Below are 27,507 nucleotides of genomic sequence, written 5' to 3'. Positions count from 1 at the left end.
ATAGAAAAATAAACTGTGGCACATCCTGACAATGGAATATTATTCAATGATGAAACAAAATGAGCTATCAAGCCATGAAAAGATGGGGAGGAACTTAAAATGCATATTACTAAGTGAAAGAAGCTTATGTGAAAAGGCTACATACTGTATGATTCCAAATATATGACATTCTGAGAAACTATGGAAACTAAGCAATCTGTGGTTGCCAGGGATTGAGGGTAAAGGAGGAAAGATGAATAGACAGAGCACAGGATTTTTAGGGAAGTAAAAACACCGTGTGTGATACCATAATGATGGGTATATGTCATTATACATTTGTGTAAACCCACAGAATGTACAACACTGAATAAACTAATGAAGTATGGGTGATTATAATGTGTCAAGGTAGGTAACAAGTGTACCACTCAGGTGATGGATTTTGGATAATGGGCGACTATGCATGTGTGAGGGGAATTCTCTGTAACCTCAATTTTGCTGAACCTAAAACTGCTCTAAAAAAAAAAATAAATAAATCACATGCTTGCTTTCTTGTTAGTCTAGCAGACTGCGTAAACCCAAGCCTGCCCTTCTCAGGAGCAATCAAAGAGGGAAATTCCAAACTGCAAATCCCCTGGCTGACAATGGGGCAAAGTAAAATGCTGAATTATGATAGCAGCCTTCAAGCCACACACACATATCCAACAGTAAAAGGTAAAAATCTAACTGGCTAAGGAGGTTTAAACATAACTTTTTATTAATAAGAGGTTTATACTCACATAGGGTGATCCTTGGGTTCCCAAGCCAAATGATAAAAAGTAAGGGGAAAAAAGATTTGAGTAGGGACAGCAGAGACTGCACACTAGAAAGGCAACATACTTCACAGGGTTTGTTATCCAAGTCTAAATGAATAAACAATGACATCAATCTGGGGGAGGTGTGGGCAGAAAATCAGTATTCTGAATAGCTACCTGCCCTAGCCAGTTTGGCTCAACCTGTGGACTGAAGGATCCCGGGTTCCAGTCCGGTCTAGGGCATGTACCTCAGTTGCAGGCTCCTCCCCAGCCCAGGCTCTGGTTGGGTTACGTGCAGGAGGCAACCAATCAATGTGTTTCTCTCATATTGACATTTCTTGCTATCTTTCCCTCTCCCTTTTACTCTCTCTAAAAATCAATAGAAACATATCCTTGGGTGAGGATTTTTAAAAAAAACAGCTACCTTAGAAAAAAAGAACAAAAAAAGAATAGCTACCTTATTGCACAATTATCATATATGCAATACATTATTTGAAATGTTCAGATTTCAGCAACAATAAATTGAGATAAGCAAAAAATTGGGAAATGTATAGCAAAAACAAGAAAACAAGCAAGCAATAGAAATTTGGTCCACAAAAATTGCAAAGCAATCATTATAAATATGTTCAAAGAATTAAAGAAAACCATGTCTAACTGAAAGCATGACACTATCTTTTATTTAATAGAGAATATGAATAAAAAGATAGAAATGATTTAAAAAACAAAATGGAAGTTCTATAGTTTGAAAATACATTAACAAAAATTTAAAATTCACTAGAGGCTCAAAAGATTTCAACTGGCAAAGAATTAGTTAACATGAAGATATATTTATAGAGATTATGATCTGAAGAACAGAGAGAAAAAAGAATGAAGAAAAATGAGTGGAGCCTGAGAAAAATGTGGGATATCATATACAATGGAGGCCAGAAGGCAGTGGGATAACATAGTCAGTGTGAGGAAAATAATAAACTATCATACAAGAATCTTATATCTAGCAAGACTATATTTCAAAGTTTAAGATGAAATAAAAGCACTGTCAGATGAACAAAAGATGAGAGAATTTTTTGCTGGCCAACCTACCTTACAAGAAATACCAAAGGAAATTCTTTAAGAATTACCAGAGAATAAGCTGAATTTACAAGAAAATAAAACCAAAGAGTGCTGAAAGGTAATTAGTAGGTATTTATAAAAGACAATATAATTGCATATTTACCTATTATTTAGTCTTTTAACTGATTTAAAAAGCATACTTAAATAATGTGTATCACTGTATTGTTGTGCCAATAACATAATGTAAATATATTTGACAAGAAATATATTTGATAAGAAATGTAATATATTTGACAAGAAACACAAAAAGAAGGGGCAAGAGCAAAGATATATATATTAAAGGGAATCCAAGGGAATGATGCCAGATGATATTTCAAATTCATAGGAAGAAAATGAAGAGAACCAGAAATGGTAAATAAGAAGTTTAATACTGCTATTTATTTATTTTTAATTTTTATTTTAATAAATTTTATTGATTTTTTACAGAGAGGAAGGGAGAGGGATAGAGAGTTAGAAACATCGATGAGAGAGAAACATCAATCAGCTGCCTCCTGCACACCTCCTACTGGGGATGTGCCCGCAACCAAAGTACATGCCCTTGACCGGAACTGAACCTGGGACCTTTCAGTCCGCAGGCCGATACGCTATCCACTGAGCCAAACCGGTTAGGGCAATACTGCTATTTAAATGTCATATGATTATATCAAGTAATAATTATAACAATGTATTGTTGGGTTTGTAATATTTAGATGCAGTATGTAGAACAATAGCACAAAAAGAGGGGAAGTAGAGCTATATAGGAGCAAAGTTTTTATATTCCCTTTGAATAAATATGAAGTAAAATTTGAAAAGTGAATACATTACTGGAAAAAATAACTAAAACAGTATAATTAAAGATTTTTGAAGGAATTAAATGTTACACTAGAAACCAATGTAAAAGAAGGCAATAAAGGAGCAAAAAACATAAAGAAAACAAAGTATAATGGATTGGATAAATTAATCAAACAAACAAAAACATGATCCAACTATATGCTGTCCGCAAGAAACACACTTTAGATTTAAAGACAGAAAGGTAGAAAGTGAAAGTATGAAAAGAAAAAAGGTATACCATGCAAACATTAACTAAAATAGAGCTGGAGTAATTACACTAGTATCAGACAAAAGAGACTTTATGACAAAAATTACTAGAGACAGAGAAGGACATCCTATATAATACAAGGGCAATAATATGCAAATCGACTGAACGACTGGTCGCTATGATGCGCACTGACCACCAGGGGGCAGATGCTCAATGCAGGAGCTGCCCCCTGGTGGTCAGTGCATTCCCACAGGGGGAGTGCTGCTCAGCCACAAGCTGGGCTGATGGCTGGTGAACGCACCGGTGGTTGCGGGAGCCTCTCCCGCCTCTGCGGGAGTGCTAAGGATGTCCAACTGCGGGAGCAGGCCTAAGCGGGCAGTCGGATATCCCTCGAGGGCTCCCGGACTGCTAAAGGGTGCAGGCCGGGCTGAGGGACCGCCCTCCCGAGTGCACGAATGTCATGCCCCGGGCCTCTGGTTTTATAATAAGTAACAGTCAATCCATCAGGAAGACATAACAATTATAAACATGTATATACCTAACAACAGAGCCCCAAAATACATGAAGCAAAAACTGACAAATGAAAGGAGAAACAATAATTCAATTATAACAGCTATAGACTTCAATACTCCACTTTTAATAATGGATAGAACAACTAGACAAAAGATCAATGAGGAGATAGAAGACTTGAGCAACACTATAAAATCAATAAGCCAACTGGACCTAAGAAACATCTATATATAGAACAAAACTCCACTCAACAACAGCAGGAGAATATAGATTCTCTTCAAGTATACATCGAACATGCTCCAGAATAGACTATATATTGGCTCATAAACAAGCCTTGATAATTAAAGGATTAAAATCTCACAAATATGTGGACATTAAATAAAATACTCCTGAATAGCCAACAGATTAAAGAAGAAATCACAGGGCAATGAGAAAATACTTTGAGATAAATGAAAACAAAAATGCAAAATGCCAAAATTTACAAGCTGCGGCTAAAGTAGTGCTCCTAGGGAAATTTATACCCATAAATGCCTGTATTAAAAAAGTTTTCAAACCAACCCACCCCACCAATACCCAATACCACTCATTCTCTATCATATTATTCTATTTCAGTGCCTGAAACTCTCATTGTATGTTTATGTTATGTCTCTCCTCATTAGAACATAAGCTTTCTGAAGGCAGAAACTTTGTATTGTACACTGCCTGGCCATATTAGAGCAATAGCTATAGAACAGTACCTGACTATATTAGGGGCTTAATAAATATTTTCTGACTAACATCTTACTTAGAACTATCACTTATATTTAGATAAGCTTTAGCTGTCAATCCAAATTTCTGTTTATTTAACATATTATTACTGACTCATCTTCCTATCAATTTATAGAATTTGGGATCCATTACAGAATCACTCTTTTAAATTTTCTAGTTTTAAGTAAAACTTATCCCACCAACATTTTTTGAAAAGAGCATATTGTTTCTTTTAAATTGTTATTATAAAAAATACAAAATACAAAAAAATCTTCTTAAAACAAGTCAAATAAAAAATAAAACTAAAATATAATTAATATAATATACAATGGCTAAGCCAATGTTCATATATTTTTGAACTGCAGAGTAAGAAATCATTCTCACTTGCTTAATATACCTTACAAATTCTAGATACTGAAAGGTGTGAAACAACAACTATACAAAAGCTTGAAAGAATACTATAGTTCCTTAAAACAATCAGAGCCTAAGTTATCAATAGTAATTATAGCTATATAATAAAGTTTATTCACACAATAAACATTTAAAATTAAATGGTATCATGATAAAAGCCACTTCCCCCACAATGTGGAACTTACACAGTCTTTTTGTCCTGTCGAAGAAGTTTGGAAGAAAATTCACTTAGTACTTCCAGGAAAGCCAGATTAGGAGGTGGATACTCTTGTCCTTTCTGATTTTGGTATTTAAAGGCAAATTCTATGCCATCCCTAAAATAAAAGAAAATATCATCTAGTTTTTCCAGATAGCTAGTGTAGTTCTCTCAATGGGATAGAGTTTTAAAAACAGTTGGGGAGGCTGCAAAATCATCACTAAAGATAGTAAAATCTCATAAATTCAATGATAAAATGTTACCCATGTGAGATATTTGCATAATATTAAACTTTTTTTTTTTTACAGTAAAAAAACTATAAATTGTGAAAATTAAAAGCGCCCTAGCCAGTTTGGCTCAGTGGATAGAGCTTCGGTCTGTGGACTGAAGGGTCTCAGGTTCGATTCAGGTCAAGGGCACATGCCCAGTTGTGGGGTCAATCCCCAGTAAGGGGCATTCAGGAGGCAGCCGATCAATGATTCTCTCTCATCATTGATGTTTCTAACTTGTTCTCCCTCTCTCTTCCTCTCTGAAATCAATAAAAATATATATTAAAAAAATTTAAAAGCCACAAAGTTAATTCCTATGTGTATTTTTAGGGTTAACAGAATACCATGGAAAGATAGTCAGAAAATTTGTTTATTAGAGTTGGTTGTAGTACCAGGCAGCTCTGAGTTTTTGCAAAGTAAAGTTTTGTCATTCAGTTTTCAGTTATGAATTGAGGCTGACCAAATCAAGTACTACACAGTGTTTTTAAACCCATGTTCCCACAACATTTTCTCACTGATAGACCAGATAAATATATTTTGTTAAACTTTACTTTCTATACTTCATAAGATGAAAAATGGGCAGTTTTAGTTTTTTTTCCAAATTAAAAATGGCCTCCTAGTTGAGAATGATGACACCAGACAATCTCTAAAGTTTTTATAACTTAAAAAACCTGTTCATTTGTCACTTTAAAAATGGGTCAAGTAACAGCTATCTTAGTTAAATTCCAGTAAACTAGAATCTGTATAATAGAATGTTACAGATTATTTAGGTCACTCACTTGTGAAGCGTGGCAACTGCTTCTCGTGTCTTGATTTGGTCCAGTCCAAATGTAAGGGCAAAGCGACGTGCCAATTCTTTAATGCCACTGACATGGGCAGATGTCCTATCTAGATTGGGACCTTGCTCTTGAACAAGTTCATTAAACAACTGGTAGAAAGAAAAAAAGAAGAAACCTACAGTTAAAAAGTATTTATTTATTGTATTTATTGTTAGAATACGTAATAAAATTTAAAAATATTTCAGAGGCATATGGTAAAATATTTAAGTATAGTCATACTGTTCTCCTTTCCTAAGTCATCTACTATTAACTAGTTTCTTAAGATCATTTTCATGTTAGTTATGTGATTAAATGAAACAGGAATTTATTTCTTTTGAACAAAAAAGTGCATTCTGGGTTGGGAAAATGAAATGTTTATATACACTACATATTCATAAACATCTATATGTTCTTTTTGTTGTCATTTTCACAGGAATGACAATGTATAAAGTAAAGGTTGAGAACTTTGTTTTTTCACTTATATATCTTAGACAAGAACATTGTGCAAAAGACCATTTGTATATATGGGGCTATTCCCCCCCCCCCCGCCCCCAATAACAAAATATACAGAAGAGTTCTTAAGCGGGGTGGAGGGCTTTTATAAATTATATATACATTACATAAATGTGTCAAAATAACAACAAAAACAAAACCTCAGAGCACTAACGATCACACTCCCTTTCACCTCCTCAGCAGTTTTGCTCCTGTGCTTATTTGCTTTTCCTTCCTGCATCATTAACTATTCCCTCTACTAGATGCATGCCCTAACGTCTTCACTTTAAAGTTTACATTTAAAATAATACAGCCCTGGCCGGTGTGGCTCTGCTGGTTGGAGTGAGGATAAAAGTAAATAAATAAAATAAATACAAAGAATATATTTCATTGTATAAAATTCAAAGAACATCAAAGTAAAAATTTCACTCCCTCCCTTTCTCCCACTAAATATCATTCTTCTCTCCAAAGGTAATCAGTGTTCAAGTTCAGACGTTTTCTAGGCCAGTTTAGAAATATTGATATATTTCATATACAAAGTTTTTATTTTTACATAAATGGCTCCATACTACATATTTTGTCCTAAAACTTGCTATTTTTCATTTAATGTTTTGTCTTAAAAATCTTTTAGCTACTTGAGATAATCAGTTTATTTAACCATTCCTCTATTGATGGACACTGAGACTATTTCCAATTTTTCCATATTACAGAAACTGCTGCAATGAAACCTCTTTTACATATGTATCTTGTGCACACCTGCATGTAACTATGTAGATACCTAATAACAAAACATTGATTTTAAAAAGAATATACATCTTGAATTTTGAAATATACTGTAAAATTATATTACAAGAAGACAAGAGCAATTTCTTTCATAAGGGATCTTTTTTCCCTCATCTTTTTCAATTATAGGTATTATTAATCATTTCAATTCATACCAATCTGATCAGGTGTGACAAATATCTCGTTTTACTTTGTATTTCACAAATGATTAATGAAGTAATGCCTCTTTTTATATGTTTACTGGTTTTTAAGATTTCCTCTTCTGAAAAGTGGCTTTTCATATCCCTTGCTCACTATCCTAGGGGGTGTATTTATCTTTCTTACTGATTGTAAGGTATGATTAAAAATACTTGCACCCAATCTCATTTGTTTATTAACTTTGTTCATAGTGCTGGTTGATGATTAATCTATTTAAAATTATACATATCATCAATTTTTTACTTTGTGGCTTCTTTCTTCAGTAAGGACTTCTCCACTCAAGGATATAAAAATATCCTCTTTCATTTTCTTATAAACTTTTAATTTTTAACATTTATATAATAATCCAACTAGAAGTTATTTTGGGTACATATTAGGTAGGGCTATAAATAACTATTTCCCCAAAGATATATTCAATTGCCCCATTATCATTTAATGAAAAGGCCCAATCCTTTCCCCACTGATTTGAAATGAGACCTTCATTATCATAGACTAAATATATACACACATATCTATGCCTCTCCCCCCAATCTCTATACTAATTTACTAGGCAATTATTAGGAATCTTACTTATACAATAATATATGTGACATATTTCTTTTTAATGATTACTTTTTAAATATCCAATTTGGCATTTCATCTGGTTTAACAATAGATCACCTAATGATTTCATCTATTTGAAATATTGGATTATCTTCCAAAAGAAAAGACATGTAACGCATGTCTTTGTACCAGAAAATATCCATAGTAATATACTGATATAATGACTCAATTTAAATGAGGTTAAGATACCTAGCACATACGAAACGCAAGGAAGTGCTCAATATATTAATTCCACTTCTTATCGCTTTCCTTTCAAATTTCTTACCTGCTGTAAACTGAGAATGAGGGTCTTGGCACATTGAATTTTATCAATCTGCCTGGTTTTACTCAGTGTTTCCTTAATAATATCACCATAGTCATTGTAATACTGTGAAGAAAAGAAAGAAATCATTGTTTTAAAATTATTGAAATTTCACAAGATAGAGAATGGGTTGGTGAAAAAAAATAGGTGAGTACAGAGGTATTTAATTTCTTAATCATAAACACAATGAGAATTTAAAGATTTTGTCTCAAGTTAAAGGAATACACATTTGATATTTAAGATTGTGAAATCCTACTACTAATAAAACTAAAAAGTTGATAATTCCAAGAGAAGAGAAGTCATACAGGGTAAACAGAATTCCTCATTCTTTTAACATAGACTCAAAAGACACTATTAAAAGGTGACAAATTTAGGAATAGACTTTGGTAGAAACTTCCTTAAGAACTAAAACGAAAACAGTTAAAATTGCTTACCTCGGGGAAGTGGTCCTAAATAAGGGGGAAAGGTAGAGTAGGTAACAAACTTAACTTTTCATTTAATACTCTGTGTACTAGCTTATTTATCTCCCTAACATGTCTATATTTTATTATTATAATATAAACAGTAAAAACACTGACTGAGTAAAAACATTTGATTTTCAACAGTGATTGAGAAAAATTTAATTTCTTTATAATTCAGTTTTTTTGATACAGAATGTAAAAAAATTTCCCTTCTAGTAAAAAATTAGGAAAAGTTTTATTTGAAACCATTAAATCTGAATTTTATTTCCAAGCTAAAACTTAAACCCTAAACCTATGTGAAGAAGTGAGTATATTAGCCTACCAAATAAATTTTTTATAATCTTCAAAAAGGAGGGTATGCTTCCATGATATGAGGTGCAAAGAAGGGAAAATAATTCATAAGAATCATCCTCTAAGTGCAATTAAAAACGATCTCAATGTAGGAGAAAAAAAGAGAAAGATATATTGAAATACTAAAGTGGTTCAACAAAGAGATTGCTAATAAATTCAGATTTTTAATGACTACAGAGACGAGTGGGGCAAAACGCCACATAACCAGGGATATAGAACAAAGAGTTATTAACAAATAGCTATTAGATTACTCACAAAAAGATTAAAGCCTATAATTATCAGAGGTGTGCAAAATTTTGTAAGGATTTTAAAAGGTTTGGAAAAGACTCACTTCTTGACACCAATGCAATATTGTTAAGGACTGACAAGGAACAACCATGGTAAGCTCATATTCATTCATCCAAACCCTGCCTAGACATTAGTTTAGGAAGCCTTCTCTGATTCCTCTCACATAAGTCTGTCTCTATATCCTATGCTTGCTTTAAAATTTGTACATCTGTCACTACAATAATTATGCTGAAGTTTTATGGAAGGAGCTAAGACTTGAAGCTAAACAAACCTAAAATGAAATCCCAATTTTTGCTACTTTAATGATTGTCTGATCTTGGAAAGCTACTCAACCCAAGCCTTAACTTCCTTATTTGTAAATGATTTGATTTTCTACCTCATAGGGTTACTGTAATCAACAAAAATAATGTAAAAGCCTTAGAACAGTGTCTCAAATATAAATAGCACACACACAAAAAAAATAGGCAACCAAAAAACAAAACCTCAAGCAAGAAACAAAACAAACAAAAACATAGGCAACTGTTAATTAACTTTATGTTTACATTTTAGTTTCTCTATTAATCTACTAGAGGCCCGATGCACGAAATTCGTGCAAGAGTAGGCCTTCCTTCCCCCAGCTGCCGGCACCGGCTTCCCTCTGGCACCCAGGACCTGGGCTTCCCTTGTAGCCCTGGCTTCGTCTGGAAGGTTGTCTGGAAGGATGTCAGGTCTAATTAGCATATTATGCTTTTATTATTATACTAGAGGCGGTGGTGGTGGGGGGGGAATCCCCTCAGCCCAGCCTGCACCCTGTCCAATTCAGGACCCCTTGGGGGATGTCCGACTGCTGGTTTAGGCCTGATCCCTACGATCGGGATCTGGCAGTCGGACATCCCTCTCACAATCCGGGATCACTGGCTCTTAACTGCTCACCTGCCTGCGGGCCTGGTCGCCCCATGCAGCCTGCTGCTCAGTCGTTTGATTGCCTTTCACTAACCTCCCTGCTGGCCTGGTCGCCCCCAACTGCCCCCCCGCGGGTCTGGTTGCCCCACGCAGCCTGCTGTTCGGTCATTTGGTCGCCCCTCACTAACTCCCCTGCCGGCCTGGTCGCCCCCAACTGCCCCCCCTGCGGGCCTGGTTGCCCCATGCAGCCTGCTGCTCAGTCGTTTGGTTGCCCTTCACTAACCCCCCTGCCGGCCTGGTTGTTCCACACAGCCTGCTGTTCAAGTCGTTTGGTCCCCCTCACTAACCCCCCTGCCGGCCTTGTCACCCCACACAGCCTGCTGCCCAGTTATTTGGTCGCCCCTCACTAACCCCCCTGCTGGCCCGGTCGCCCCACACAGTCTGCTGCTCAGTCGTTTGGTCGCTCCTCACTAACCCCCCTGCCAGCCTAGTGGCCCCACGCAGCCTGTCTGGTCATCCGTTCGGTTGCGATGGTCGCTTAGGCTTTTATTATTATAGATATAAGCAGAAATCATATCTTTTTAAAATCTCTGACCACCTGATTAGGTCCTGATTTTCGGCACAAAAAAGAACCCCCCAAAACAAAACAAAACTGGCTACTTGCACAGTGCTCATCACATTTCAGTGTTGACAAAATATGATCAATTAGTTACAACATCATAACTATAACTGGATTATACCTAAACATGGATAAAGACACAATGGATCTATGGCATACAATATTCTGATCATGGGAAAAGTAAAACAGTGTTTCTGACATAAGAATAAGGCCACCCACAACCACAAGAAGGTGTTCTCTCTTAATGCCTGTCAGACTACGTTATAAAGATTTCTGAGCACTGCTTTTTTAGAGGATTAAGAGCAAAATGGAGCTTTTGGAAAGAAGAGCAGCCAGGAAGGTAAGTACCAACCAAAATTGTCATAAGAAAAATTGATTAAAACACTTCAGTATCTCTTTACTTCCCTAGGGGAAAAACCCAAACTTCTCATACAGCATATTGGGCCTAACTTGTCACTTTCTTTTTTCAAAATTTAATTTATTGAGTTTTTACAGAGAGAGAGGAAAAGGGAGGGAGAAAAAGAGAGAGAAAGGGTAGTTGAGGGAGGAAGGGAGAGAGGAACATTGATTTGTTGTTCCACTTTCTTATGCATTCATTGGTTGATTCTTGTAGTGCCCTGATGGGGGATTGAACTTTCAACCTTGGCATAGAACAGTGATGGCGAACCTATGACACGCGTGTCAGAGGTGACACGAGAACTCATTTTTTTGGTTGATTTTTCTTTGTTAAATGGCATTTAAATATATAAAATAAATATGAAAAATATAAATCTTTGTTTTACTATGGTTGCAAATATCAAAAAATTTCTATATGTGACACGGCACCAGAGTTAAGTTAGGGTTTTTCAAAATGCTGACACGCCGAGCTCAAAAGGTTCGCCATCACTGGCATAGAACGATGACACTCTAACCAACTGAGCTACCCAGCGAGAGCTCTGTCACTTTTAAAAAATCTTACCTCTGCCTCTGTTTTCATAAGCAATCTATGTATCAAATTACTTGCATTTTCCCCAAACAATTCATATTCCTCTGTGATGTCCATGAAGTTCAGTCTACAAGTCCTCCCACTACTTCTTTGCTTGACTAATTTATGCTTAACTGTCTCAGATGTAGTTCAGAAGTGACTTTTAAGCAGTTTTCATTAACCCTCATATTTTACTCTTTTTTAAAAATATACTTTTTATGATTTCAGAGAGGAAGGGAGAGGAAGCGAGTGATAAAAACATCAATGATGAGAGAGAATCATTATCAGCTGTCTCCTACACACCCCCATTGGGGATCCAGCCCACAACTTGGACATGTGCACTGACCAGCAATCAAACCATGACCTCCTGGTCATAGGTTGACACCAACCACTGAGCAACACCGACCAGGTAATGCTCACATTTCTCAAGAGTTGGGTATCTGTTTTAAGGATGCCCTACATATACTTCTATATAATGCAATTATTTAATTACTTGACTCTATCCAGCTTTAGACTGGAATTAAAGCAGAGATTAAAAAATCTTCATAACTTTAGCTCTGGCAAGCAACATGGTACACAGTTGGCATACTTATAAAAATGTCTGAAGAGATGTCATAAGGAAGAGACATTAGCTTTCTGCCATGCTGGACAAGAGAATACAAAGCCACCCTCCTGGCTGGGTAGCAAAGTTGGTTAGAAGAGCATCGTCCCAATATACCAAGCTTTGGGGTCTGATCCAATGAATGCATGACTAAGTGGAACAACAGATCGATGTTTTTCCCTCTCTCTCTACCCCCCTAAAAATAAATAAAATCTATACATATAAAAGCCTAAGCAACCAAAAGACTTAATGACCGGTCACTATGACACACATACACCACCAGGGACAGACGCTTAACACAGGAGCTGCCTGCTGGTGGTCAGTGGGCTCCTACAGCCAACCTCCCATGGCCAGCCAACCTCCCACGGTCCCTCCCTGTGGCTGGCTGGCCCCAATTGCCAGCCAGGCCGAGGGATCCCACCTATGCATGAATTCGTGCATCGAGCCTCTAGTCCAGGGGTGGGCAACCTCTGGCACGTGTGCCAAACATGGCACGCCAGTAACTTTTGCTGGCACGCGAAACCCTCTCTTATAATCTTCCACTTACAATTTTTTTCTTCATAATTGCCTTTTAATTTTCAAAATAATTCAGTGTAGGTGCATCTTAGATAAATAAATAATTTTACATAACAAGTTATCTTAAAGACCATAGACATGGATTGACGAGAGAGGGGAAGAGCAATTTCTATGCCTCTGCCTTAACTCTCCCTGCCTTCCTAGATCTGACTAGTGTTTTGGTTTCATCCACATACGCTTGTGAATCTTTGTTCTCAGTGATGAATTTTGTTAAGTCTCATAATAGGAGTAGCCTGACAGATGAAAGTAGTAGCTCGTGCATATCTCTGAAGGTCACGAAATATAAACCTGATGTAAAATCTCTGTCATCAGTGATGCAGCAGCAAAAGTCCCACTGATAACATCAAACGGAGACATAAAGTTTTCTGTCGGACTATCAGTGTACATGTATACATTAAAAAATAAATGTATTTTTCATCATCATATACTGTGTTTTTGTTGCTCGAATGAATTTTATTATTTCTTCAAGGTTCTTCACATATGTACACCTTAAGAGATATCAAGTAGGCGTAACATGTTCTCAAAAAATTAGGGTTGGCACGCAGAAGAATTTTGAGTCAGAGATTTTGCTGGTTTTGGCATGCACTCACAAAAAGATTGCCCACCCCTGCTCTAGTCCTATATAATAAAAGTATAATATGTAAATCGACTGAATGGCGGAACGACCAGTTGCTATGATGTGCACTGACCACCAGGGGGCAGACACTCAATGTAGGAGCTGCCCCCTGGTGGTCAGTGTGCTCGAACAGGGTGAGCACTGCTCAGCCAGAAGCCGGGCTCATGGCTGGTGAGCCCAGTGGCAGTGGCGGGAGCCTCTCCCTCCTCCACAGCAGTCAGACATCCCCCAAGGGCTCCCAGACTGCGTGAGGGCGCAGGCCAGGCACCGGGCCTCTAGTAATAAATAAAAATAATAAAAGAGAATACATGGCCTTGGCGGCTCTCTATGGAGCATGCCTGCACCATTTCCCACTCCCATCCTCCAGGTGTGTTTTCCTTGCTTCTCTTTTTCTCCTAACCTCTAAGTGCCCTTCTTTTGCCTCTGTAACTTGTTTCCTGAGCCCATTTTTTTCTACAGCTCACTTCTACTTCTGTGGCTTTCTAAATAAACTTTTTCTTATTTAAAAAAAAAAAAGAATATATGGCCTCATGAAAATAAAAACGCATTTTTTTCACATAAATGTAAAGAACTCCTACTTTACGGAATTGGTATAATGATATAAAATTTATACTTATATAAGAGACAGAAACTTTAAACATATAAGAAATCATCAAATATCCTATATAATAAACAGGTAATATGCAAATTGACCATGACTCCAACACACAAGATGGCCGCCCCCATGTGGACACAAGATGGCCGGCAGGGGAGGGCAGTTGGGAGGAATCAGGCTGGCAGGCAGGCGAGCGGTTGGGAGCCAGCAGTCCTGGATTGTGAGAGGGATGTCCGACTGCCCGTTTAGGCCCGATTCCACCGGGATCGAGCCTAAATGGGCAGTCGGACATCCCTCGAGGGGTCCCAGATTGGAGCGGGTGCAGGCTGGGCTGATGGACACACACCTCTCCCTTGTGCACGAATTTCGTGCACCGGGCCTCTAGTATATACATAAAAGCTGTGAATTTTGGCTTCTGTTACCATCCTTTCTTTCATTTTAATTACAAATTTCTCTGCCAATTAGATGAAAAGAGAAAAAAGAATACAAAAATATACCTTCATGTAGTGTTTAAAGATGTCTGCAGCTGCATGCATGTCAACAATATCATAAATGATAAGTTTGCTGAAGGCAGCAAGTAGATTCCTTCTTTTATGTAAGGCCTCAATTTTATTTGCTTCATCTTCTTCATCACCCTCTAACCACAGAAAATAAATTATGAACTTTATCCAAGATAGAACAATGTAGAAAATCTATATAATAAAAAACCAGCTTATACCTTTACGAAAAGGTATAATTCAGTTTTAGATGGGATGAAATAATGTTATACTAATTATTTGAGGGTGCTATATTTAGTTAGCTGATTATCAAATATTTGCTAGGTACTAAGGTTCCTATTTTCTAGGAGACTGTCAGAGCAAAGACTAAAATAAGAAAACCACATGTAAAAAGATGATTTTTTCTGATATTTTCATCATAATACTATTGTCTGTTTATTTTAAAGTGTGGTCTTATTTCAATATTACTTATTTGCTAATATATTTCCACAGAAAAGAAATTTTTAAGTCGCAGGAAAAAGGTTTTCCTTTAGAAAAATACATGGGGGAATAATGGCAATATATGGGGGAGTTAATTTTCAATGCTTGTCCTAAACATGGTCTACAGTATCAGCTGAGAAATAAAATCTATTTTGCAAACCATATTAAACACATATACATTAAAAAAAAGCCCTATCAAATGCTTTTAAAACAAGTAGTATTTCTTTCTTATTTATTTGTTTATTTATTTATTTACTCAGGACCTATTGGCTAGTCTATTTCTAATCCTAGGGAAACTTTCTCTACAAGGCTGAGATGATAACATTTACCACATTTTTTTTTGTTTCAGGCTCTGTACTGATCCTCTCATGTCTTAACCTGCCTTTATTTGGAGACAATGTTCGTTCTTCCCATCTTTAGATTCATAAATAAAACAAAAAAACCCCAAAATGACCCCCCAAAATTCTCTTCAACTTCTTTCTCTTTCTACTAATTGGTCCAGCTGTGAAGCATCAATGCTTGGAGAAGTTGGAAATCTTTTTGCTTAAAACAAGTAGCAGGTAAATTTTATCTTTTGAGATTAATGTGGACTCTAAATAAAGACACTTTGTTTCACAGTCTAGTATATTCTAAAATGTTTTGTTAAATAAAGAACATTCTAATAGCACCAAAATAGATCTGTGGATCAGATGTGCCATACATCTTATTTTAGAGAACTTAAATTATCTTTTTCACAAATAACCTATATAATTTATTTACGATTGTTTACATTCCATCTAATTTTGTTAATTATCATTCTGCAGGCTCAGCACAGTTTTGACTGGTGAGGTTTGATAAGTCTTTCAATACTTAATATATTTTGTTAACTTAAGTACTATATGAGAAAGGAACTCTGATGTTTTCCCCTTCAGAAAAACCGTGAAACAAAATCTATCCCACATATACATTTTGCACGTGTGAAGTGAAAATGTATAGAATTATTCATTAGAGCAAAGGAAGGAGACTTCACTGTGCATTTTTATTAATTTTGGTTTCTGAATTACACAAATGTATTATTTTTTTAAAAAAGGAGAAATTCTAATATTTTAAAAATTTGAATATTTTTCTCATATCTTTTGGGGCTGGTAAAACAAGATCAATAGTGACAAGATGATAGCTACAAATACCCATGCTCTGGTTTTCCTCATCTTGGTCAATGAAAACGTGATCCATCACAAAACTGAGGAGTTCAGACTGTAGTCCAGTATCTGGATTAAACACCAAAGGCTGAAGGCCCTCTCTGCCACCTGTCATTAATTGGTGGCTAAAAATCATCAAAAGATCACAGAGTAACATGAAAGCCTGGAATGCAAAGGAAATTCATTAGTAAAATATTGCTACAATGACAAATCAATGTTAATAAAAATATACTAAATTAAATATAGTTCAATAATAGTATCATAATAGAAACTTTGGATATTTAAATTCCAACTACTTAGTTTTAAGTTTCTAAACTTAATAAAACTAAACACTAGTCATATTTAAGACTCCTCCTTCCCCAAATATAATCTATTTCTTTTATTTGATTATATTAACTCAAATACTGATTAAGAGATTTTTGACTTGAATGTAAAGATACAATGAGTTGAACTCAACTCTGGAAATACAAAATTGATACAATAAATTATGACAGTGGTTAGAAATCAATCATACATTGCTTAATCAAATAATAAGTATAAATCTTAAGACCAAGTATAATTTCATAAATTACAATGCAGTACTATAAACCTGTAAGCTACTATTTTGGATTCTTTTTTCCCCCTCACATTTTTTAATTAAAAAAAAAATTTTTAATGTTGGCATTATTGCAGGAGTCCCCCACATCCTTGCCTACCTCCACCCTCCCCTGCCTACCCTTTCCTGAACTTTACCAAATTACTGTCCATGTCCACGGAGTATGTGTACATGTTCTTTTAAAAATCTAATGTAGCCCTGGTGGTATTGCTAAGTGGTTAGAGCATCAGCTTGTGCACAGAAGGGTCATGGGTTTGATTCCCCGGACAAAGGCACATACCTTGGTTGTGGGTTTTGCCTCCCCCTTCACTCCCTCCCCGCCAACCCTGCATTGGGATGCATGCCAGAGGCAACCAGTCGATGTGTCTCTCTCATATTGATGTTTCTCTTTCTCTATCTCTCTTCCCCTCCCTCCCTTCCTTTTACTCTCTGAAAAGCAATGGAAAAAATATCCTCAGGTGAGAATTTAAAAAACAAAATCTAATGTAAAAAAAATCTCTAACATTAGATAAAATGAAATTCAAGACCATTTACATAAAAACCAGTATCTAAAGTTTCCCAACAAATTTAATCATTTAAGTCAGGGGTGGGAACATCCAGCCCGCAGGCCATACAAGGCCCAGGAAATCATTTGGTCTGGCCCTGGCAAGGTATTAGGGGTGAGTTAATTAAATGTTTTACCAAATATTACAGGCTAATTTTAAGTTGATAATTTTGTATGGCCAATGAATGATGTTATAAATATCCAAATGGCCCTTGGCAGAAAAAAAGGTTCTCCAACACTGATTTAAGAGAACTTTCAATGCATTTCCCCAAGGAGAAATTATTATAGTTATGTTGCCAAATTTTCCCTATTTAATGGGTGGTATGAAATAAAACTGTCATTAGTTTATTGTAACTGTAAGGTTTTGTTGGTAACTGAGGGCTCTGATATTTCAAAACAATCTATTCACCCCCCTCCAAAATTGATTTCTATGGGAAAATACAACTTTGGCATGTATTTGGTGATTGCCATATACTTTGCTATAAAACCTCCAGCAAGACTCATGGCAATTCATGCTCTGACTACACAACCATGAAATATATAAGCCTATTTAGAAAAAGCCACTTGAAAAGAGGAGCATAAAAAGAATCCAGACCTTTTGTGTTTTAGCCAAGGCCATAGTTTCGGATATCACCAAATAATGATGACACAAAAAACACTGAATTTTTTGGTTTAAATGTCCAGAGCTAGGTAATTTTAGACAGCACTGGTGGCAATCAGAGATTTCGAGAACAAGGTTTAGGGTAGATCATCTCTGTTCCCATTTTAAGTTAGATGCTGATAACTCAATAAAGAAAACCCATGATAACCTATTTGTAAAAGATATAGCAAAATATAAGTACTACTGTACACTTTAACTAGACTAATTAGACTTTATTTCTAGCTCAACATCATAATAAAAACAGCATGGAAAATGTACGTTCTGTTTCATATTACAGTACTTCGTATAGAAAAACAGTAAGATAGCTGACAAAATCACTCCATGGAAATGGTATTGTCTTGGGCTCTACTTTGACCCTCTTTGGACTGCACCCCTTCCCAATAATAAGCAGTATGTTGTACCAATTGTATATGCCTACCTGCATCTCTACTTCTATACCACCTTCCAGGTACAAGGACTCAGGAATTTCTTTTTTTAAATCCTCACCCGAGGATATTTTTCCATTGATTTTTTTTTATTTATTTATTTATTTATTTATTAAATCTTTATTGTTCAGATTATTACAGTTGTTCCTTTTTTTTCCCCCCATAGCTCCCCTCCACCTGGTTCCCACCCCACCTCTGCCCTTACCCCACCCAATGACCTCATCCAAAGGTGTACGATTTTTGTCCAGTTTCTACCCACACCCCCACAAACCTTTCCCCCCGAGAAAAGACAGAGAGAAATATTGATGTGAGAGAAACACATCAATTGGTTGCCTCCTGCATGCGCCCCGACCAGGGTCCGGGCCAGGGAGGAGCCTGCAACTGAGGTACCTGCCCTTGACCAGAATCGAACCCAGGATCCTTCAGTCCACAGGCCAATGCTCTATCCACTGAGCCAAACCGGCTAGGGTGACTCGGATTCATTGCCTTAACAAATCTGATTCTGCTACCAGAGCCTGGACAGGATTCTTCTGCAGGCTCACTGCATCCCCAGAGCTCATACTCCTAGGTCCCAGGGTGGTCAAGGAGCAGCTGTTTGAGGGGGTGATGCTGATAAAGTTTGGACATGTGAGCTAAGTGTTCACATGCATGTATGAGAAGTTCTGCCTAGTGTGGGAAAGAGCTGAAGGTGAGATGAGAAAAGGGAGGCTCATAGGCCAGCCCTCCATGTTCTGGCATAGAATTCTTAGGAGTCAATAATTTTAATTTGTACCCAGCCTTCTAGGTCAGCATACTTGTCAAGGTAAAAAAGACATGTAACAGGTTTGTTAGATTGCTTTGTAACTTAAATATTTAGACATCTATAATCTTGTTCTAGGTCTCATTAATGTTAGGGAAAAACAAGCATGCTAAGAAGTACAATAAAAAATTACATCTTCTTACATGTTCTGTAATGCATTTGAGTTACTTTTATTGGGAGCTTTTAATAATTTCTTACCTGTTCCTTCACTGGAGTATTAACATTAGATAGGCACTGTTGGCAAACAGCCAAAAAGGATTTCACGGTTTTCCTCAATACCAACAAATCCTCCTGTAAGACACATTCAAATTTGCAAGCATGAATTACAGTATCCTAGAAAACTGACCCAAAAGAAATAATACATGGTAAAGAGCCAAATTGGCTTAATGTCAAAGAAAGTCATAAAACCAAATTTCTTGTTGGGAACCAAACCATATAGTTATTTCCTAGTTCAGCTGTCGCCAACCGGTGAGCCGCGGACCACTGGTGGCCCATGAGGTCCGAAAGGTTGGCAAAGGCTGTTCTAGTCATCCTAATAAAAAGGGCCAACAAAACTGATAAACCCAAACACTAAGTTCTATTTATCTATGGAATGCTCAGTATGATTTTCTTCAACAAATTTTCCTTTATAAATATGGGCTTAGGCTATTAAAATTGTTAGTCATTCCCATAAACATACTAGCTGTAAGGCGAGGGAGCACAGCAGCACACTGAAAAAATCAATTAAGCAACAACTGTGTACTGAGTTTCTCTTATATTCTCATCATTCTGAAAAATGTTAAGGGAAGACAGATAACTTTAAGACAGTGCCCAGGTGCTCAGAGTTAACATCCTACCAGGAAGTCAGACCAATTAGAGAGTAAGTGTTTAAATTTTTTTTTTATTAACTCTAACTATAGTAGAGAGAGATGAGTTAGAAGGACTTTCACAGGAGGATGGGCTTTAACCTAAGGTTGGGTGGGTGAACAAGATTTAATTAGATGGCCATATAATATTTGATAGCAAACATTTGAAAAACATAAAAGGAAATTTAAATTTATCAAGTACCTATAATGTGTCAGATTCTGGATTGAGGGCTTACTGCTACATAATTTATCGATTAGAAGTAGTAGTCATTACTAGCAAGGGTTTGAAACCAGGACTGTCTCAGATCAGAGCTCATATTCTTCTCACTTAGTAATGAGCAAAATGCATGCAGATAATTCAGATAATTTCCACAAAATCACTTCATGGAAATGGTAATGCCCTGGGCTCTACTTTGATCCTCTTTGGACTGCACCTCTTCCCATTAATGAGGCGTCTGTTGGACCAATGGCATATGCCCACTGTGTCAATATTTAAAATGGTAGTGAAGATAATTAAATGAGAAAGACAGATATAGGAATTACTTTTTAAAAAGTACTCTATTAAACTAAAATTCTTTTAGCCTTTTGTACCACTGACAGTACTCAATGCTTTGTTGGACCTATACATCCTAAATAATGATACTTATATACATGTTCCCTTTTGCTAACATGAGTGCAGTATTTGGAAGAAGGAGTAAGCTCACCTTGTGCAGAGTACTAAAAAAACTCACTGCCTTGCAAACCTTTAATGTTTCAATGTAGACGAATATCCAATAATCAACCTCAACAGTACTTTACTTTCTTTAATTTCAAAGATAATACAATACATTAGGGGAAATTTATAATGCACAAGGGAACACGCAGCTGAATTAGAATATAAGGAGTGCTATGTTGGAAACCCAGAGTCAAAAGTAGTCACTGAAGAGTTCCCAAAGAAGATAACATGCAAGCTGAATTTTGAACAATTACTAAAAATTATCTAGCTATAGAAAAAGATGTTCCAGAGGGCACAGGATGTTCAGAAGCCTGGAGGTGCTTTTGAGAGACTGTTAATTTATTGTAGCCGGGGCTTAAATAGGCAGTTGAGTGGCAAGAGAGAAAGCCAAAGAGAAAAACAGGATCCATTTCCATTTAAATAAAAGACCACTAAAAATGCCATGTTAAATAATTTGGATATTAGTCTCATGGCAATGAAGAGCTACTGAAGGATTTTTATCATGAGTGCTAAAATTTTGTGTAAAAAAATCGTATTATAACCAGAACAGGAGAATGATGTGGAAGACAGAGACTAGTTAATAGTAGATACAATCTTCTGTTGCAGATGAGAAAACTGAAGTTAATAAAACTGAAGTTAAATCCAAACTATTTTAAGTGATAGAGTAAGAGTCGAAACCTAGGATTACTCTGACTCTAAAGTTCATTATTCTGTAATTCCTTACATATTAACAAAAGCCATAAGAGTAATCTAGATTGAAGGCCTAGAAATAAAATGTTGGCAGTAAAGATGTGAATAGCGTAGATGAAAAAAGGTGTTCTATGGAAAGTAACCTCACAGGATGAACCAAAAAATGCCTAACTGAGCAGGTCATGGTGGGTAGGCATGCCCTTGGCATATAATTTCTTTAGTAAAGATTAATCTTTGCTTCAAGCAAGCCCTGTCCATTGTTTCTGTGCATCTAGGTCAGTGCAGCAAACTGCGGCTCTCGAACCACATGCGGCTCTTTGGCTCCTTGAGTGTGGTTTTTCCACAAAATACCGACGTCTGCACATGGGCCACGAAGTTTCAATCGCACTGTACGTGCGCACCCACACGTGGTATTTTGTGGAAGAGCCACACTCAAGGGGCCAAAGAGCTGCATGTGGCTTGCGAGCCGCAGTTTGTTGACCACGGGTCTAGGTTAACATACCTTTGAAATGCCTCTCTTCAGACCTCTCCTTCTAATATGATCACACTTTCAGATCCCTCTTAAAGTGTGACTGAGATAGAGTATGTGGCGATATGGCCATAACCCAATAAGGGCTGCAAGAACTATCACGGAGATAGTAAGACCTTAGGTTCCCTCCTTAATTTCAAATGCATAAAAGAAATAGCAAAACTTTTATTCTGTAAAGCACTTGAGATCTTGCTTTCCAGCAACTGTTGTCAGTTTTGGCTCAAATAAACTCCTATAAAAATTCTCTACGCCCTAGCCCGTTTGGCTCAGTGGATAGAGCATCGGCCTGCAGACTGAAGGGTCCCAAGTTCGATTCCAGTCAAGGGCACATGCCTGTGTTGCAGGCTCAATCCCCAGTGTGGAGTGTGCAGGAAGCAGCCAATCAATGATTCTCCTTCATCACTGATGTTTCTCTCTATCTGTCCCTCTCCCTTCCCCTCTGAAATCAATATAATAACAAAAAAAATTCTCTACAAGTTTAGATGTTTCTTATGTCAACATGTTAGTAAACTTTAATTTGTTTTTCTCCTGCCAAACTATCTCATGTCAATTTGATTAGACCAGTCAGAAGAATCTTGAAGGGTAGAGGATGATCTTTCCACCTCAACACTACTAACTGGCTATGTGGCCTTAAAGAAATTACTTTGTATCTCAGTCTTACAGATTTTTAAAATCTATACACAAGAAGGTTGATATATGTATAATATGAGCTTGTATGATATTCTGTGATTCTGCTGAATTAACTCCTAGGTCAGTGATGGTGAACCTTTTGAGCTCGGCGTGTCAGCATTTTGAAAAACCCTAACTTAACTCTGGTGCCGTGTCACATATAGAAATTTTTTGATATTTGCAACCATAGTAAAACAAAGACTTATATTTTTCATATTTATTTTATATATTTAAATGCCATTTAACAAAGAAAAATCAACCAAAAAAATGAGTTCTCGTGTCACCTCTGACATGCGTGTCATAGGTTCGCCATCACTGTCCTAGGTATTCAAATGAGACAAATTAAGTGCTAACTGGTAAACCTCCTAGTATTCAAAGGATGAATGTTCACTGTTCCATTGCTAGTACCTAGAATAGTGCTTGGTACATGGCAGGTGTTTGTATTTACTGAATGATATGTAAGTACACAGACGATACCACAACCCTAGGAACAAATATGTGTTCATCTTATCAAAAAATAAATAGAGCTTAAAAATGATGCTAGGAGGTATTAATGTTCCTTTATTCTCTTAAAATTCCTGGTTAATGTGCAAAGAAGCAGCCTAGGGAATCAGCTATCTTTGGAGTTAGAGGCAAAAGATTCCTTTAAAAGTCAATCATAAAACAAATATGAATTATGGAAAATGCTAAGGTAACAGTTGAATTTGAGAGATGATTACTTGCCAATTCACCTGAAGAGTTGTAAATTTAATATCATAACTAAGTAAGCAGTCTATTGATGACTAATCAGTAGTAATATTTTAAGAAGAAACTGAAAATAGGAAGCAACCAAGGAAACAGAAGCTAGAGGCCTTCTTTAGCAGTAAAGTTTGGATACAACCTAATTATTATTTGAGTTCTCCAGAAAGTTAATGTAATTATAATTAGATTCTGTGGATAAAAAAAGGGTTCTCCAATAAATCTGATTGCAACTAACCTCACAAGGTGATTTGATCATAAATTCCTAACTGCAGATCTTGATAGGTATAAAAAAGCCCTGTATATTGTTCTTGTGTACCTAGGCTAACACACCTTTGCAATGCCAGAGTAACCCTCTTTTCAGATCCCCAAAGTGTAACCATCCTCAAGAGAGCACATAATCTTGTCAACTATCCTATAACCCAATCATACAGATTCCACCCCCTTGCCCCAGTTTTGCTTTATCCCACACCTTTATGTAGTCTTTCTTAAATTCCCACCTTGATTCCAAATGTATAAACAGAACTGCAAAGCTGTAGTCCCCAGGTGCATTTAAAATAGTGTTTCCTGATGTGTCCTTGGTTTGGCTCAAATACACTCATAACAATTCTCTACAGGGCCCTAGCTGGTTTGGTTCAGTGGATAGAGCATTGGCCTGCGGACTGAAGGGTCCCAGGTTCGATTTCAGTCAAGGGTACATGCCTGGGTTTCGGGCTCGATCCCCAGTAGGGGGCATGCAGGAGGCAGCCGATTAATGATTCTCATCACTGATGTTTCTATCTCTCTCCCCGTCTCCCTTCCTCTCTGAAATTAATAAAAAAATATTTTTAAAAATTCACTACAGGTTTGGACCTTCTTACAACAACAATTGCATTGAGAGAAACACAAATACCAATAGGTTTAGGTAAATGTGCAGATACTGTATATTTAACAGAGTTAGCTAATCTCATAGAGTAAATCCCTTTGAACAGGTGGGAATTTATGTTTCCTGTGGACTTTGGAACACTGCTTTTATTCACTCCATGATTTTTTACTTCATTGTGTTGAGATCTTACTATATTTCATTTGACTTAAATAGAATTATGATTGCCAAAACAGGGCCAGTTTTTTTTTTTTGTTTTTTTTTTTTAGATTGGTGTTTCTCTTGTGCTCTTGATTCTTATTTTTCAAGGGGCATTAAAAATAAAGCTTACTCTATCAAACTTGTAATTTAATACTAGAGTTTTAAAATGGCAAATCCTGAACCTCTTTAAAAAATTTGAGGCCATGGCTGGGTAATTCAGTAGTTAGAGTGTCATCCGGATGTGCCCAGGTTGTGGGTTCGATCCCCGGTCAGAGCACATACAAGAATCAACCAATGGCCCTGGCCGGGTGGCTCAGTTGGTTAGAACACTGTCCTATACATCAAAAGGTTGCAGGTTTTTAGTCCTGGTAAGAGCACATATCTAGGTTGTGGGGTTTGTTCTCTAGTTGGGGTGCTTAGGGAGGCAACTGATCAATGTTTCTTGCTCACATCGATTTTTCTCTTTCTCCCTTTCTCTCTCTACCTCTCCCTTCCCCTCTCTCTCAAATCAATGAACATGTCCACAGGTGAGAAAAAAATCAACCACTCAATGCATGAATAAGTGGAACAACAAATTGACGTTTCTCTCTCTCAAACCAATACAAAACCAAAACAGATATTAAAGGTAAGACTGCCTCTTAAAAGCCACCTATTTCAATATGATTATAGTAGTCAGTGAGAAAAGAGAATTTCATTCCTACACACACAAATATGTACAGATTTTAAATGGGTGATTCCTTTTTATTTTGTACCACAACTTTGTGTGTCTAGAGCAAGACCAAATTTAGCTGTTTTTTTTTTTTTTTGTCCATAGCTAGGAAGTACCATTAAGATAATCCTAGCCCTAGCTGGTTTGGCTCAGTAGATAGAGCGTCGGCCTGTGTACTCAAGAGTCCCAGGTTCGATTCCGGACAAGGTTCGATTCCCTTTTATCATAATAAAAAAGGGGCACAAAACTATTCTAGTTACCTAGAATAGGCAAATAGGGTTATTGACAAAGTGTGGTCAACAAGACCAAGGGGTTACCTTACTAGGCCAGGGATTGGCAAACTTTTTGTGTAAAGGGTCAGACAGTAAATATTTTAGGCTTTGTAGGTTTTACAGTCTCTGTCCCAATTACTTAACTCTGCCACTGTACCATGAAAGCAGCTCTAAACAAGACATAAGTGGCCCTAGCTAGTTTGACTCAGTGGATAGAGCGTCGGCCTGCGGACTGGAGAATCCCGGGCTCAATTCCGGGCAAAGGCACATGCTCCAGTTGCAGGCTTGATCCCCAGTAGGGGGCGTGCAGGAGGCGGCCGATCAATGATTCTCATCATTGATGTTTCTATCTCTATCTCCCTTTCTGAAATCAATAAAAATATAAAAAAAATAAAATAAACAAGACATAAATGAATGAGCATGACTGTATTCCATTAAAACTTTATTTAGGCCAGATTTGGCCCATAGACTGTAGTCTGTCCAGTCTATACTAGGTTATTAAGTTCTTTGGAGGCATAAACTGTAGTGCAAGCATGTCAAACTCGCAGCCAGCAAGGCATGCGGCCCACTAGCCTCAAGTTTAACATGCTTGCTGTATTGGATACTAAACCCGACAAGCTCATAGGAAGCCTGCATGGCGGGACTTACAAAATTGAGACCGAAAATAACCACATAGGATAGTCTGAATGTAAAAATTCCTAACTGAAAGCGGGTCATGGTGGGTAGTCACATCCTAGGGCCTATAGCTTCCTTGACAAAGGGCAATCTTTACCTTAAGTGAGACTGTCTACCCTTTTTGCATCTAAGATAATATACCTTTGAAATGTCAGAGTAATCTTTTCTAGACCTTTCAAGGCACAATTGCCTGGCACCAGAGCAAAAGAATACAGAATCCCTTCATTGTTATCTTTTTAAAAATATATATTTTTATTGATTTCAGAGAGGAAGGGAGAGGGAGAGATAGAAACATCAATGATGAGAGAGAATCATTGATCCGCTGCCTCCTGCACGCCCCCTACTGGGGATCAGGCCTGCAACCGGGCATGTGCCCTTGACCAGAATTGAACCCTGGACCCTACTTTCTGCAGGCTGATGCTCTAGCCCAGCCGTGGGCAAACTACGGCCCTCGGGCCGGATCTGGCCCGTTTGAAATGAATAAAACTAAAAAAAAAAGACCGTACCCTTTTATGTAATGATGTTTACTTTGAATTTATATTAGTTCACACAAACACTCCATCCATGCTTTTGTTCCGGCCCTCCGGTCCAGTTTAAGAACCCATTGTGGCCCTCGAGTCAAAAAGTTTGCCCACCCCTGCTCTAGCCACTAAGCAAAACCGGCCAGGGCTCTCGTTATCTTGTTCCCAAAACCATCTCTATGTGCTATGAAAGTTAATTAACTACTCTGTACCTAGCAATGTAAAATATGTTTCTCTATTTTAAGATTTTATCCAATCCCAAATATTTCCCCATTTTGCTTTCTCCTGTCCCCTTAATATACTACCAATGATTTCATGTAACCCTCTGTAAGTCTCCTCCTTTTATTCTAATGTATAAAACAAGCAGCAAAACTTCATTCTCTGGAGCATTTTTTCAATCCGTTGAGATTTTGCTTCCCGGTAATTATTCTCAGATTGGCTCAAATAAACTCATAAAAATTCTCTATAGGTTTGGACATTTATGTCAAAAGTGTTCTATTTATCTGTACTTAGCACAATTACTGACACATAACGAGGCTCATTAAATTATTTTTCAGCTCAACTAAGTCAGTATCCATACTAAAAATGATAAAAACAGATGGAACTAAATTCATTCATTGGGGACACATCAGTGACCAAGAGACAAGAAGCCTTTCCATTGTAGTAGGATAGACCCTATGCAATACCTTTCAAATTGCTTTCTTATATGAATAACGGCTATTA

At 37.0% G+C, this 27,507-nt stretch overlaps 1 protein-coding gene across 10 annotated transcripts in view; it reads right to left on the bottom strand.

The window, feature by feature from the left end:
* Positions 1-27,507, bottom strand: part of STAG1 (stromal antigen 1) — a 237,727-nt gene that overhangs the window by 16,096 nt on the left and 194,124 nt on the right. For all 10 annotated transcript variants that reach the window (XM_014537494.1, XM_014537495.1, XM_014537497.1 and 7 more), the window contains 6 exons: positions 19,557-19,649; positions 16,323-16,497; positions 14,677-14,816; positions 8,191-8,292; positions 5,811-5,959; positions 4,752-4,880 (listed from right to left, as the gene is read on the bottom strand). In XM_014537494.1, the coding sequence (XP_014392980.1) occupies positions 4,752-4,880; positions 5,811-5,959; positions 8,191-8,292; positions 14,677-14,816; positions 16,323-16,497; positions 19,557-19,649 (788 nt within the window). The remainder of the gene's footprint in view (positions 1-4,751; positions 4,881-5,810; positions 5,960-8,190; positions 8,293-14,676; positions 14,817-16,322; positions 16,498-19,556; positions 19,650-27,507) is intronic.

Source organism: Myotis brandtii, unplaced genomic scaffold (assembly GCF_000412655.1).
Source record: "Myotis brandtii unplaced genomic scaffold, ASM41265v1 scaffold18, whole genome shotgun sequence".
Lineage (NCBI taxonomy): Eukaryota > Metazoa > Chordata > Mammalia > Chiroptera > Vespertilionidae > Myotis > Myotis brandtii.
Note: the sequence above shows the minus strand (reverse complement) of the source record. Positions and strands in the feature narration are given on the sequence as shown.